This window comes from Amia ocellicauda, chromosome 4, assembly GCF_036373705.1.
Source record: "Amia ocellicauda isolate fAmiCal2 chromosome 4, fAmiCal2.hap1, whole genome shotgun sequence".
Taxonomy (NCBI): Eukaryota; Metazoa; Chordata; class Actinopteri; order Amiiformes; family Amiidae; genus Amia; species Amia ocellicauda.
In genome coordinates this window covers 29,286,164-29,299,466 of record NC_089853.1, presented here as the reverse complement: position 1 = coordinate 29,299,466, position 13,303 = coordinate 29,286,164, and the positions used below count along the sequence as shown (strand labels likewise).

The 13,303-nt window shown below is 37.3% G+C and overlaps 1 protein-coding gene across 3 annotated transcripts in view; it reads left to right on the top strand.

Moving 5' to 3' along the window:
• Window positions 1-13,303, top strand: part of ca12 (carbonic anhydrase XII) — a 30,771-nt gene that overhangs the window by 6,855 nt on the left and 10,613 nt on the right. For all 3 annotated transcript variants that reach the window (XM_066701780.1, XM_066701779.1, XM_066701778.1), the window contains exons 3-4: window positions 6,014-6,193; window positions 9,104-9,246. In XM_066701780.1, coding sequence (XP_066557877.1) covers window positions 6,014-6,193; window positions 9,104-9,246 — 323 coding nt within the window. The remainder of the gene's footprint in view (window positions 1-6,013; window positions 6,194-9,103; window positions 9,247-13,303) is intronic.

Genomic DNA, 13,303 nt, shown 5'->3' with positions numbered 1-13,303 from the left:
TCCGGATCTGGTGTCTGTCTGACATCAATGACCTGGTGTCCTGCCCTGTAACAGCTGTCCTGAATTCTTTACCATTTTACAATAGTGGAAGACCTCCTCCATCATAACGATTTACCTGGCTGCTTTATCTCTATCATAACCACTTACAGAAAACAACTAAAACTGGCACAGCCAGTTGAGTGACTGAGGTGCATTAAGCAAAAAACAATTAATTCATAAAGGAAACTTTGCAACACTCGGAGGCTGTATTAAGGAGGTTGTGTTTCCTGGTTGTACAAATGTGTTTTGGCCATTGCCTTCCTTAAAGTACCCTGATAATTTCGGATTTAAACATATAAAGCTTAGTGTTTAAGCAGGAACAGCAAAAAGGGTATAGACATATATATATAATATCCCTTCCTATTATAGATATATCCCCTACTAAAAAGTATTCTCTTACTGCTGGTCTTGTTGTCTCACAAGCCACTTTGCTGACTCAAAGAAGCTTTAAGATTATTATTTTTTTGGGAGCCATACTATGAACTGCCAAATCTTTTTGCCAATTTTTTTTTTTTTTTGTGTGTCATTGAAAGACATGCCACAGGACTAAGTCCATGTACAGATAGCCACCACTGGGAAATTTGGAATGAATTAAATTATTGGGAAAGGGAGTGAAATTATTGAGGTGCTCAAATAACCTTTGAGGTGTTAACTTGTTTCATTGTGATTTATTGCCTGTCCATTTTAGATAACAGGAAACCTAGTGACAGCATAACTGTGGGAGTTCTACCAGTGCCTGGCATGTAAGAAAATACAGTTGGTGGGGTAAATATGGTGCTCAGACACAACTATCAAATGTTACAATTTTTCTTTTTGAACTTGGCAAATACAAAACAAGACTCATTTAAAAAAAAGTAAGTATCCAATCGGAACTAGTTGGCGTCTGAGTCCCATAAATAAGATGCAAAAGTTAGAAAACACCAGCATGTATAAAGACATTCTGTGCAGTAGAAAAGACTAATGTTAATGGAATGCAATTCATAGTGCTTATGCAAGTGAAAAATAAGCTTTAATTAAAACTGAGAACACACCGCCAAGCAAATTGTGACCAAAAGAAACAACTGCTTTTTTTTCTCCCCCTCCCCCTTTCACAGTGACAGTTTGACCATATTCAGCTTGGTCAGTTTTCCCTGTACAATAATGAGCTCTTTGTTGTGGTTTGAAAATTAAAGTGGTGACATTTATATCTGCTGCTACAGACAAGGGAGTCCCCCTGACTGTGCATGCAGAGAGAAGGAGAATAAACACAAACTTCGGCCCTTGGCAACTCTAAATTAAAAGTTTGAGGCCTATTATTTTAGGAACATTAAATGTTATTTTTTGCTTTCAGAGAAGTTACATGTCTGTTATGTCTAAAAACAATCTAATTTAATATCCAAAGAACAGACAGGAAGACTGCAGTGACATGAAGATGGAATTAGGAACACTTATGAATTCAGTACTGTTTTAAAAGGATGTATTTTCTTTGCTTGTTGCTTCTACACAGTGACAATCTGGAGTTTGTATTTTGTAATGGGAAGGTGGTTACATTTTCTTCAGTTAATCAGGGCCTCAACTGGACTTCAAATACTAGCAGAACTTCACGTTTAAAATGTCTAAATGCAACTAAGTAGGTTATTAGCAAGTAATGCCAAAATCAACAGGAAAGATACCATTAACAGTACATGACTGACTGGTTAATTACATTTCAAAACTTAAATTCAAAGTGTATAAGCTGCTTCAAATCTTTATTACATAACTGTCCTTGACTTGTATTCACAAGTGTGTTTACTTGTCCGATATAATGACTATAATGAGTATTAATACACTTCATCAGTTAACATTTAATATACTCTAAACAGTCCGTGTCTGAAAGTTAATACAGATATATTAGACTCTGGTTCAACAATAATCTGTGGTTGAGGCATGCATGTTAATTGATTAATAAAACCGAGATGAAAAATATTCGTATCTAATATAACTTCATTGTGATAGCATATACTGGCTGTCAACACTTCATAACACAGAGTTCAGGAACCCCCAACAAGTGATGCTGATAATTTGGGGATGGCTCTAAGACTGAGGGAAAATGCAGTATCTGATGCGCTTTTAATGCTCCAGTGGGCCATAACATTTAACATGGTAAACCCCACACAATACTGCATTGTCAGCTCTCATATGAAATGTACATCAGGTATTTGCATGGTTGTGTGCTCCAGGGCTTGTGTGCTGCTCAACTCGGAGAGGGCTGCTTGGGCAAGTGGAACAAACTGCCCAGCGCTGCGGCATTACCAACCACCCAGCACTTCAATTACTGGAACTGTAACCTTTCAAACTGAGTATGTGAGAATGCACTGGGTCAGCTGACGTGTTGGTGACAGAGGGTCGTTTGCAGTGCTTATGTAAGATTCTATTTCTTTTCCCTTCCCCTCCTCATATATTACCCTGTATACTGAGGATCTTCAGTGCCCTTCTTTAAAGCATTATTTGACAAAAGGGAAAATGAAAAGCTTGCCACTGCAGGCATCTTGTGGCGGTTACTATTTACAAAGAAACACAAAACTATGGTTTATTGCGTACAGACAGACCGTTTACAAGAACAAAGTCTTAATGGAAGCTCTTAAAAAAACAGAAACAAAACATAAGTAAGACTTCAGCTTGAGCATCTAGCAGTACAAACGAGTGTTGTGTCTGTCAGCAATTAATATATAGCACCATAATTCAGCTGCATACAATAAAATACAGTGAATAAAGGTATTATATAGACTTTGACTTCTGAGAAACACAACATCCTCTGTCTCCTTACAAGGATCACTCTCACCCTACATAACTCCTCCCACAACTATTTCAGTATTGCCCAATGGCTGTAAAGGGCTTCATTACAGAATGGTATTACCTATAGGTTTACTTGTAGCCAACCATGGTCCCAGAGCCACTATTCAGTAGTTCAGGTTCAATCATATATTCAAATACTTCTGAAATACAATTTCTGCAATGTTAATAATAATACTCATTAAGCGCCTGAAAAAAATTCACTAATGGTGGCACAGCGCGGTGTTTAGAACACGTGCCAAAGGGTTATTAAGCTACCAGTCTGCAGGGTGTTTTTATTTCAAACAATCCTAAATTAAAACAAATTCCCCACTTTACTGATCAATATAATACTGTATCCATGTCTTTCGAAAGTAATAATTTAAGAGTGATCTATGCTGACTTTTCCAAGACCAGGGCTGGCCCCACATGTTTTACACTCCAATCATTTTCATATCTAATTCAGATTTTTGTAGTTGATGGAAAAACAAGTCACAATTGCTTCTTCTTTCTCCAGATCGAATCTAACTAAAATGAAAAAATAAAAGTGGTAAATATATGGTGGAAAAAAGCGAAATTATTTTCTCCTACAGCATCATTGTGTTTTTCTGTATGTGATCCTCTCAACTTTCACAAATACACTCAACACATTCGAAGCAAGTGTTGCCAGGAAGCTATGAAATCATGTTTTTTCATAGGAGGTTCTCTTGGTTACATATAACAGCCACTTGTCACACAGCTTTCCCTTCATATCACATAAATAAATAAATAAATCTTGACTGAAAAGCAATAAGGCTCTCAGCATGTAATCATCAATAACCCTTTTGTAAAACAAGCTGATTCCCCCCCGACTTATGAATACTCCATTCAGTCTTTTGTTTTACAAAACAAAGATCTCAATGGAATTTAGCTTTTTGTTTGTTTGGCCAGATATCTGCCATGGTCAGAAGGGACAGAGTGATTAGTGGATTTAATCAAGGAAATCAATAAAGTTTTCATCAAGTTTTTTTCATATAGTGTTCAGTGTTTTAATTTAATTTTGCTGGAACATCTTTAATTAAAATCCTTGAGGTAATGACGGGTCCTAGAAAGAGTCACAACTATTTACCTCATTGAGGTTTGTAAATGTACACATGCTAATGTACTTTGGTAAGCCTCTGTTTACCATGCTTTGCTGTGGTACTATGGTTTGATAGCACTTATGTGTGTGGAGATGCATTACATTCAATTTTAAAACCCCATTTGGATGCCAACACCAAATGCAATTAAACTGTTCAAGGTTTGTTGTAATAGTTTGCTGCAGCAATGACTGGATGGATGCCTGCTCTGCATTGCATCACACATGGCTCAGAGAGGTGATGACGTATGAGACAAAGACACTGCAGAGTGAACCCAGGACTGCATCCTGTATCACTAGGCTGTTTCTGAAGTGTTGACATTGAAATGGGATAGTTGCATTACATACTTTATCAAGCCATTGATATATTTATTTATAAATTGTCCTAGTCCCTGATGTTTAGTTTATATGCATGTGAGCATGCATGTGTGGGCAGAAGCTGAAAAAGCATAGGCAAAGTTATTATACAGTGGTGACAGTTGAGGCCTTTGTGCTGGTAATGCATGCAGAGCAAATTCACAAAATATATCTACAGGCTGTCAATGAAGATCTTTATTTGTACACCACAGTGTGTTTAAGGTTGCCATTCATGTTGCCCATCCATTCTAGAAATATGATTCACAATGATTTTATTGTGCATACTTTTATATAGTACTCAAGTGGGTCAGCTGAAACAGTAGATCTTTATAAAAAAAATTGTATTTATATGCCTGCTTATGTAATGAGATTCATAGTGTACGTGAGCATGTTACAGGTGATGTAACCCCTCTATGAAATGAGTACAGCGATAAGCCCCCCATGTCGGGAGACTTGGTCTTTTGGCGGAGTGGGCTTCAATCTACTGGGTGGAGCTCTGTGGTGTGGAGCTCTTAGAGGTGTTTGAATCTCGGGCAGGGAGCTCTACACTGCACCGACTACGCTCACTTGATGAGTGGCAAACCTGTGAGTGAAACACTCTATGGGGAAATGTATATTCCCCAGTTGACTAATCAGATGCAAAAATGCAGGACACTGCTTAAGATGTATTACATAGCTTTTTAAATGGTATTGCAGACATGCAAAATGGAGGGCCCCATTCAAAATGAGAGACTTGATGCTGAATGGAAACTCATCTGTTATTTCTGTAAAAAGTGTAAAAAGTGACAGTCGTCTTGAATTAGTGATGTCACCTGACCTGATTAACTTCTAAAAAGAAGTGTGGAATACTTTGCCCAAGGCTGATTACAAAACTGACTGAGATTAATGCTGATCAAGTTTTTTTAACCACTGCATTATCATTCTCCTGACTCTTGCATGCCCAAAGTTGTGTGTGAGGGAATGTTACAAATCAAACTGCAATACACCATGAAAATAAATGACCTGTAAGATATTTGCTAGTGTCCTCTTCTTTTTTGTAATCTTATGTGGCACAAGGCTTTCCTTGCAAACAATCTGACTGGTTACTATGCTTTCTGGTTTCTGTTAACTATAGCCTTCACTTCACACTCTTTACCTCAGCAGTTTAACAATCATGACAAATTGCAGGCTGGCATTCTCCGTTAGTGAAGAATAATCACAGAATGCACATAATGATACCTTGCTTTGATGGCTAATAAAGATCTCACAAAGCTGGGAGGAGCTGGTGGTATGACATCAGCTGGAATTGAAGTGCACTGTGTACTTGTAAGTGGCACAAATGGGATTGTTGTTTCAGAGTGAGCTGAAATCAAGACTGATAAATTAAAAGAGAGCAGTCCATACAAATGGGAATTTAAAATCTTAAGATATGAATTAATAATTATTAATTTACAAAGAGTTTTAGAACTAAGAACAAATTATGTAGTCATTAATATAATTTGTTTAGGCAATAGTAGTAAAGCCATGTTATTGACACTATCAGTACTATGGGTATTCTAATACAATGTCTTTTTTTAAATGGCTTTTCAATTCACTCAAGCAACAGCCTTTGGTAACACAGTCTTATCCACACGGGTTTTAACACACATTACATCACCAGAGGGATGGGAAACAAAATAACCTTTTATTTGATTGGTAATTAATGTCAAACCGTTTTGTGTTTTGTTTCAGGCCCTGATGGAGAGCCCAGCTGGTCGAAGACCTACCCCTTCTGCGGTGGCGTATTCCAGTCACCCATCGACTTCCAGACAGAGCTGCTCCAGTACGACCCCACACTCAGACCCATAGAGGTCAGGGATTACAACCTGTCCACCCTGGAGCAGCTGACCCTGGGAAACAATGGCCATTCAGGTGAGTCTCACAGTGACTCACTGACCTTCTGAACCTTACTGTGAACATGCACACCGTATATCCACATAGCTTCTTATACTAGATATAAGGACAATCGTGAAGACTTATTGAACTATCCAGCGCTTGAAAGTTTTCAAATCCCACCACACCATTCCTCTCAGTTCCAGACCAAAATATATGTATCACCTTTATCATTAGCCTATATCAATCTGTTGCTGGATTAAGGCCTCCCCAAGATGTTTACATTTGCATCGATCTACAGATTCTCTTTTTCATGTCACACCTGCAAAATGTATTATTTCATCTTCCCATCTTTTATGTGATTGTCTTCAAGGTCTTTTTTCACCTCTTGGGATTGGTATGATACCTCCCTTTGTCCATCTTTGATCTGTTGTTCTTGCAATGTATCCAAACCCATTACCAATTTAACATTTTTACTCTTTCAATTATGTCAATTGTTTAATTATATTTATATTGTATTCTAAATATATTACAAATATATGAAAACATAATTCTATATATAATTATTTGTTAAAATGGCAATGGGCAGGACACATTGCAAGAAGAACAGATGAACAAAGGAAGCTATCATACCAATCCCAAGAGACATTAAAAGACCTTGAAGAGGACCACATAAAAGATGGAAAGATTAAATAATACATTTTGCATGCGTGACATGTAAAAGAGAAGCTATAGATCGAAGAAAGAGGAAACATCTTGGGGAGGCCTTCATCAATATGGGCTGATAGAGATGGTGTTGAGATATATATATATATCCCAGTTTTCCCTACTTAAACAAGTAAATCCTAATGGTTGGACAAATTTCACACAATCCTTTGCTATTCTGGATTCAGAATTAGTGTTTTGTGGAACATGTATTTTAGTATGAGTATTCAATATTGTCAGATTTGAAGCAGGGCATCTGTCAACGTAGATGAGGAAAAACCTAAATCCTCAAATCACGTATGACAGCAGAATAATGATAGATGGATCAAGAAGGCAAATTGGTTTAAAAATATGTTGACTTGCTCTGTAAGAAATACCTTTCATACCTTTTTTACTCTAATCAATGATGTTGATTATTTTTTTGTCTGTAAAAACATTACAAAGCAGAATAATATAAACTCTGTTCATGTAATAATTTCATTATAAGACAGCATAAGGGTTTGTTTTCTTTGTTTTGAATTTTCTTCTTGTTTTTGTGAGTGGGCAACTAAAAAAGATTTGAAGTCATCCTGTATTTAATCTCTCAGAGCTCTCGCTTAGATCCAGTTACCGACAGAGCACCTCAGATAATCACAACTTTCTGTCTACGTATTTACAAACTGCGGCTTCTGTAATTGTAGAGCTTTTGACACCCTACCAGAGGGATTTGATCGTGGCAATTAATAAAGCAGGTCAGGTTTTACTGACATCATATGATAGCACTGCTGGTTAAGGGTGAAAGAGAGAGGTTGATGATATCTTTAAAGTCGTCTTTATTCAGACGATTGTGACAGTATCTTTCTCATAAAGTAAATTGTGTCTTATTTTGAAATGTGTTGTTTTCCTTTGATTGTGTATATTTGTCCTTCACATAAATGTAAAATAAGTTAATTTCCACTAAGTTCAATAGTGGTAAGACTATACAGAAAGTTCACTATTGTATGTTATATAAGTTGTACACCACGGTTAAGTTTAAAATCATTTTAATTTAAAGGAGGGTGTGCATATTCATGATGAAGTCTATAATTGCATTTTTTTTTCCAGCTTGCTGCATGCATTACCCAACAATAATTATCATGCATAAAAGTAAGATTAGAGAAATACCACCATTCTCTAACTCTAGGCCATCTTAATTACAGTAATATTCCGCTTGACCTGGGGTTTATGTACATTTATTATGAAGTACGTAATTATCACCTGCTTAGGTACCTAAATAAGATAAATACTAATGTTTGCAAACCAGACTAGAGCTCCTCTCTGTGAGAAGGAACCACAGGATACAAAGCTGACAGTTGCTCCCAGCACCACCAGGGCTGCTGACACGGCTCATTTTCCTAAACAACTACACTTCTCAAGGCAGCTTATGGAAACTAATCATGACAGTGCAAGGTATTTGCGTCAAAGGGGTGCCATGTTACAAAACAGTTTTGTGAAAACACCACTGTCAGGCTTTTTGAAGTTTTTTGAAGAGCGTGTTGGGAGCTGTGAAGGCACCTTAAAGCCACGCAGGCTTGGATTAAAAAATAGAAACACAACGATTGTACAGAGCGTTATAAGAAGCCAACTTAAGTTGACTTCATACCCCTCCCAAATACCCTGAGCTACTTATCAAGACTATATAATACTATGACAACCTTTCATTTTTCTATTCCATCACTCATCTTCCTGGCAGGAAATCTGGCTGTTACCTACAAAATTTCCACAACAGGCCAATTACAGTTTTGTTGAAAATAAACGGTTTCCAAATGGATGCTGTACATGGATTGTGCACATTTTTGCTACCAGTCACAAGTTATCAATATTATATATATATATATATATATTGATATTTCATTTATTTCTATTGGTATGCTTTTACATACTATATTATTAATAGCCACATATATTTTACAATTTAAAATTGGGGGCTGTGCAAAGTTTCCTCCTGTTTTTAACAATAAACAGCATTTATATAATGTACCTCAGATAGCATAATGGGTTTAACTGGTTTCCATGTTATTACAGTCATGGGAATATGATTTGCCACACATAGTCCCATTATTATTTGTATAATGGATGGCCATTGGTTTTGGCCACAGCTGGAGGACCAACTGTTAGCAACAGCCGTATGTTTCGCAATGTGTTTTTGTTTGTGCAGTGAGTACCAGGTATCGACAGCTTGAGTGTCTGTGATAAGTGTTGACTGATCTGTGGCTTCCTTCACAGTTCAGCTATCTCTGCCATCCCAAATGCACATTGCCAGTCTGCCACACCGTTTCTCAGCCTCCCAGCTTCACTTCCACTGGGGGAGCCCCAACAAGCCAGCCGGCTCAGAGCATGCCATCAATGGAAATCAGTTTGCAGCCGAGGTGAGATGACAGTGAATTTATTACAAATTACCACAGAACATTTGCATTGTATAACATGTACCAGTATGCACCTGTATGACAGAGCCCTTCGGTCCCATGTGGGAGAATATCAAGGAATAGCAGAGGTGATGTATACAGTATGCCGCATCATGGTGAAAATCAATAATACTAAAAAACAACAGAAAAGAGCTCTCATAGGAAACAAATCAAAAAGTTGCATGTCTGCATGTTTTCAAATATAGAACCTGGAAAACAGCCCTGAAGAAGCACATGCACATATACACTAAAGTAATATTCTGCTCACAATGTTCAGTACCTATATACCTTAAGATGCAATGAAGTGCATTGTGGGTAGATACTACGGCAGCACTGTCCCTATGGAGGAAAATATGATATTAAGCTCTGGTGCCTGTGCCACCTGACTTCACTGTAAGTAGCCAACAAACATAAAAACTATAACTTCTAATGCAATTAGACTATGAGTATAATAGGTCATAAGCTGTAGTAATGCATAGTGAGTGTGAAAATTACTCAGGAGCCTATCTACATTCTCAGTTGTTAGTAACTTAATGCACCAAGCAACCAGTCAGGTCTCAAGATAAGTGCCCTCAGCGAATCAGCTTCATCATGCAGAGTAACCTTGGCAAAGTAGTCCGCTTTCATTGCACAACATACAGACTCATTCGCATTAGTCATGGACAACTGAGCTAATTTTGCTGGAAAAATCGCACATTTTGCTACCGATAAAGGCTCCGTTACTCATGGTGCATTAGTGTCTCAGTATTTTTCTGTCCTAATACTGTAGCCCTACAGAAAGCAATAGAGAACAAACACAAAAATCTAACATTTATGTAGTATCAACAATGGGTTAAAAATAAATCATAGCCTTGATTAATGTTGCTATATCAAGGTAGGCCTGAAGTACCCTTAATCTAAAATTACATGGAAAATACCATCCTAACGCTGCTCTTTAGCCAAAGCCCTCCCTGCTGTTGATTCCAATCTCTGTTCCATTATAGTACCTTATGATGCCATGAGACATGCTGTAATTGCACTAGGGTGGTTAGGCAGACATTTATATATAAAATATATATATAAGGACAGATTTTTTTTTTTTTTTCAGTTTTTTCAATGTACCCTGAGTGCTCACAGAGTCTTGTAGAGATGATTATAGCATTTCCTTTATGAGTAGGCCTTGTTTTTTCCCTCTCTGACATCTCACCATCACTGATGCTGCTGTGAATGGAGATAAAATACAGAGAAACATAGCATACACAACACTGTGTTGCACTGAAACAGCATTTACAGTTAGGTCCATAAATATTTGGACAGTGACACAGTTGTCATCATTTTGGCTCTGTGCTTTAAGTGTAGACATCTTGTTTAATCATCTGTCCATAGGATGTTGTTCCAGAACTGTACAGGGTTCTTTAGATGTTTTTTGGCAGACTCTAATCTGGTCTTCCTGTTTCCTGTTTCCATCTTGTGGTAAACCCTCTGTATTTACTCTGGTGAAGTCTTCTCTTGATTGTTGACTTTGACACAGATACGCCTGCCTCCTGGAGGGTGTTCTTGATCTGACCAACTGTTGTGAAGGGGTTTTTCTTTTGGTGTTCCTGAACTCACCAGTGCGTTCTTTCTTTTTAAGAGTGTACCAAATAGTTGATTTGGCCACACCTAATGTTTTTGCTATCTCCTCTGATTGGTTTGTTTTGATTTCTAAGGTAAAACTGAAGGCAAAAAGCCCCAAGAACAAGCAGGAACTAAAGACAGCTGGGAAGAAACCCAGCATCTGGTGATGTCTATGGGTTCCAGACATCAGGCAGTTATTGACTGCAAAGGATTTGCAACCAAGTATTGAAACTCACAATTTAATTCATGAATATGTTAGTTTGTCCAAATACTTTTGAGGCCCTAAAATTGGGGGGACCACATATACAAATGGGTGTAATTCCTACACCGTTCACCCAATTTGGATGTAACTACCATCAAATTAAAGATGAAACAAGAAGTCTACACTTAAAGCACATCTTGATTGTTTCCTTTCAAATCCATTGTGGTGGCATACAGAGCCAATATAATGGCAATGTCCAAATATTTATGGACCTAACTGTATGTCACTGCAAGAGCCTCTTCATCTCTTAGAAGCATATCAGTTCATTAATTCAGGTGTAAGCTTTTTGTCACCTTCAGAGAAGTAGTTTTAAAAATGGAATGTCTTTCTACTTGCTTCATTGGCAACTGTTAACGTGTGCTAGCTGCATTGTTCAGTCTGTTTCAAGTAGGAAACTAGTCATGCATTCTATAAAGAAGAAAGTGAACTCCGCTGTCCTTCTGCTTTTAACACTTGGTGACAGACATCGAAATTCAGACTTACAGAAGCAACGTCAACTGCCTATTATGTATCCTCCACTTTGTCATTGCGTGCTCATTTATTGTGCAAGAACCACTTGTGGTTTGGGTCAGCAGTTACCCATCCCTGGGTCCCCTTAAGAACATACACATGATCCGAATTTGTAATCCGAGATTGTCGGAATTTAGGACATTCTTATTTAAAGCAACCAAGCTATTTTATCCAGTGATCTCAGAAGGATGCTCTAGAGATCATAGAGAGCTTTTAGAAGGAACCTCCGCTCATGCTTACATGAGAGGCTTAGTTTGGCTTTGATTATGATTTCCTCATATGTATTTTTTTGGTTTTTAATTCCAAAGTAGTATTTGTATGTGTCTGTAATTGTGTGGGTTGTCAGTCCATAACAAATTATTATGAAAGACATTTAAAGTAATATAGATGAAAGATTGAATAGGTATGGAGCTAAATACAAATTCAATTACATCAGTTGGGAAAACATATGGAATTTCATATTTTGAGATATTTGTGGGTCAGTGTGATCTGTTAATGCAGATTATTGTTTCCCTATCAAGCTGTTTTTTCATTTAAAAATATAAAAATCGTGAACAAATCTGCAGTTTCATCATCCAACAAAAACAATCTGCTCTTCCTGAACCATGACCTGCAAGAAAATAAGTAATTTAAAGGGTACCCTATGCTTCAGGACAGATTCTCATATGTGGTGCTAAAAACACTCGCAATGTCACAATAAAAGGCTTGCAAACAAAACTTCTTGCAGGGAGCTGTGTCAGCCATCCTCACTAACTACAGGACAAGAACCTTCTGCATATTAACATATTCAATCATACATTAAGGAGCAGAAAAATTGAAAGATGTAATTATTTCTTACCCTTTTTTAAGTATTTAGTTTGTCTAAATACCAAATTTGCTGAGAATATTGCTACATTTTGGAGCTGGGCTTGTATTCATAACCACAGCTAAACTACTTGTTTATTATGTGTGCCCAAACTGCCACGCCAGCCACTCTGCTTTTGTGTTCTTGTGCTTACTTGCACCCTGAATGCATCTTCTAACATGGTTTAAACTGTAAAAGGCATGAAAGGGTAGGAGTGTCCACCTACATTTCTGTTTTTCATTGGGGGGTTTTAATGAAAACTAACCATTTAAAATGGACCTTCAGGTGTCAGCCTTCTCCATCTTTTAGATCTTAGAGGGGCTGTATATGGAAGGCACTCATCTGTTAAGCAAGAGAAAGAAAGTTAAATGCACCATTCATTTCTTGACTGGATTCAGGTACACATTTTTTGCAGATATTACAAATAGCTAGCAGTAGTTGGAATTGATTATATCAAACATTTTGCTCTTTAAGTTTAAGCTCTAAACCAGTATTTGAAGTAGGCAAAAATTAAAAAGGAGAAAATTAAAGACTAGAAATCATAAAATTGCCCAGTGAAATCCCACTGTCTGGCCGACTCAAGTCTCTGGGACTGTTCTAAGTAGTCTTTTTCATTCCAGCATGATTTCCCCCCCTTTTTTTAGGATTTACATACTATTACTGAAGTTTGTCAATGTGTCTAAAATATATTGTATTAAAGACTTTATCTCAGATTCAATGGGGTGAGCAGTTTACTTTCCAGAGTCGCAGAGGATCTGTGTAATCCATGCTTCAAGATTGTGTAAATTATCTAAACTGAGACTCCAAAA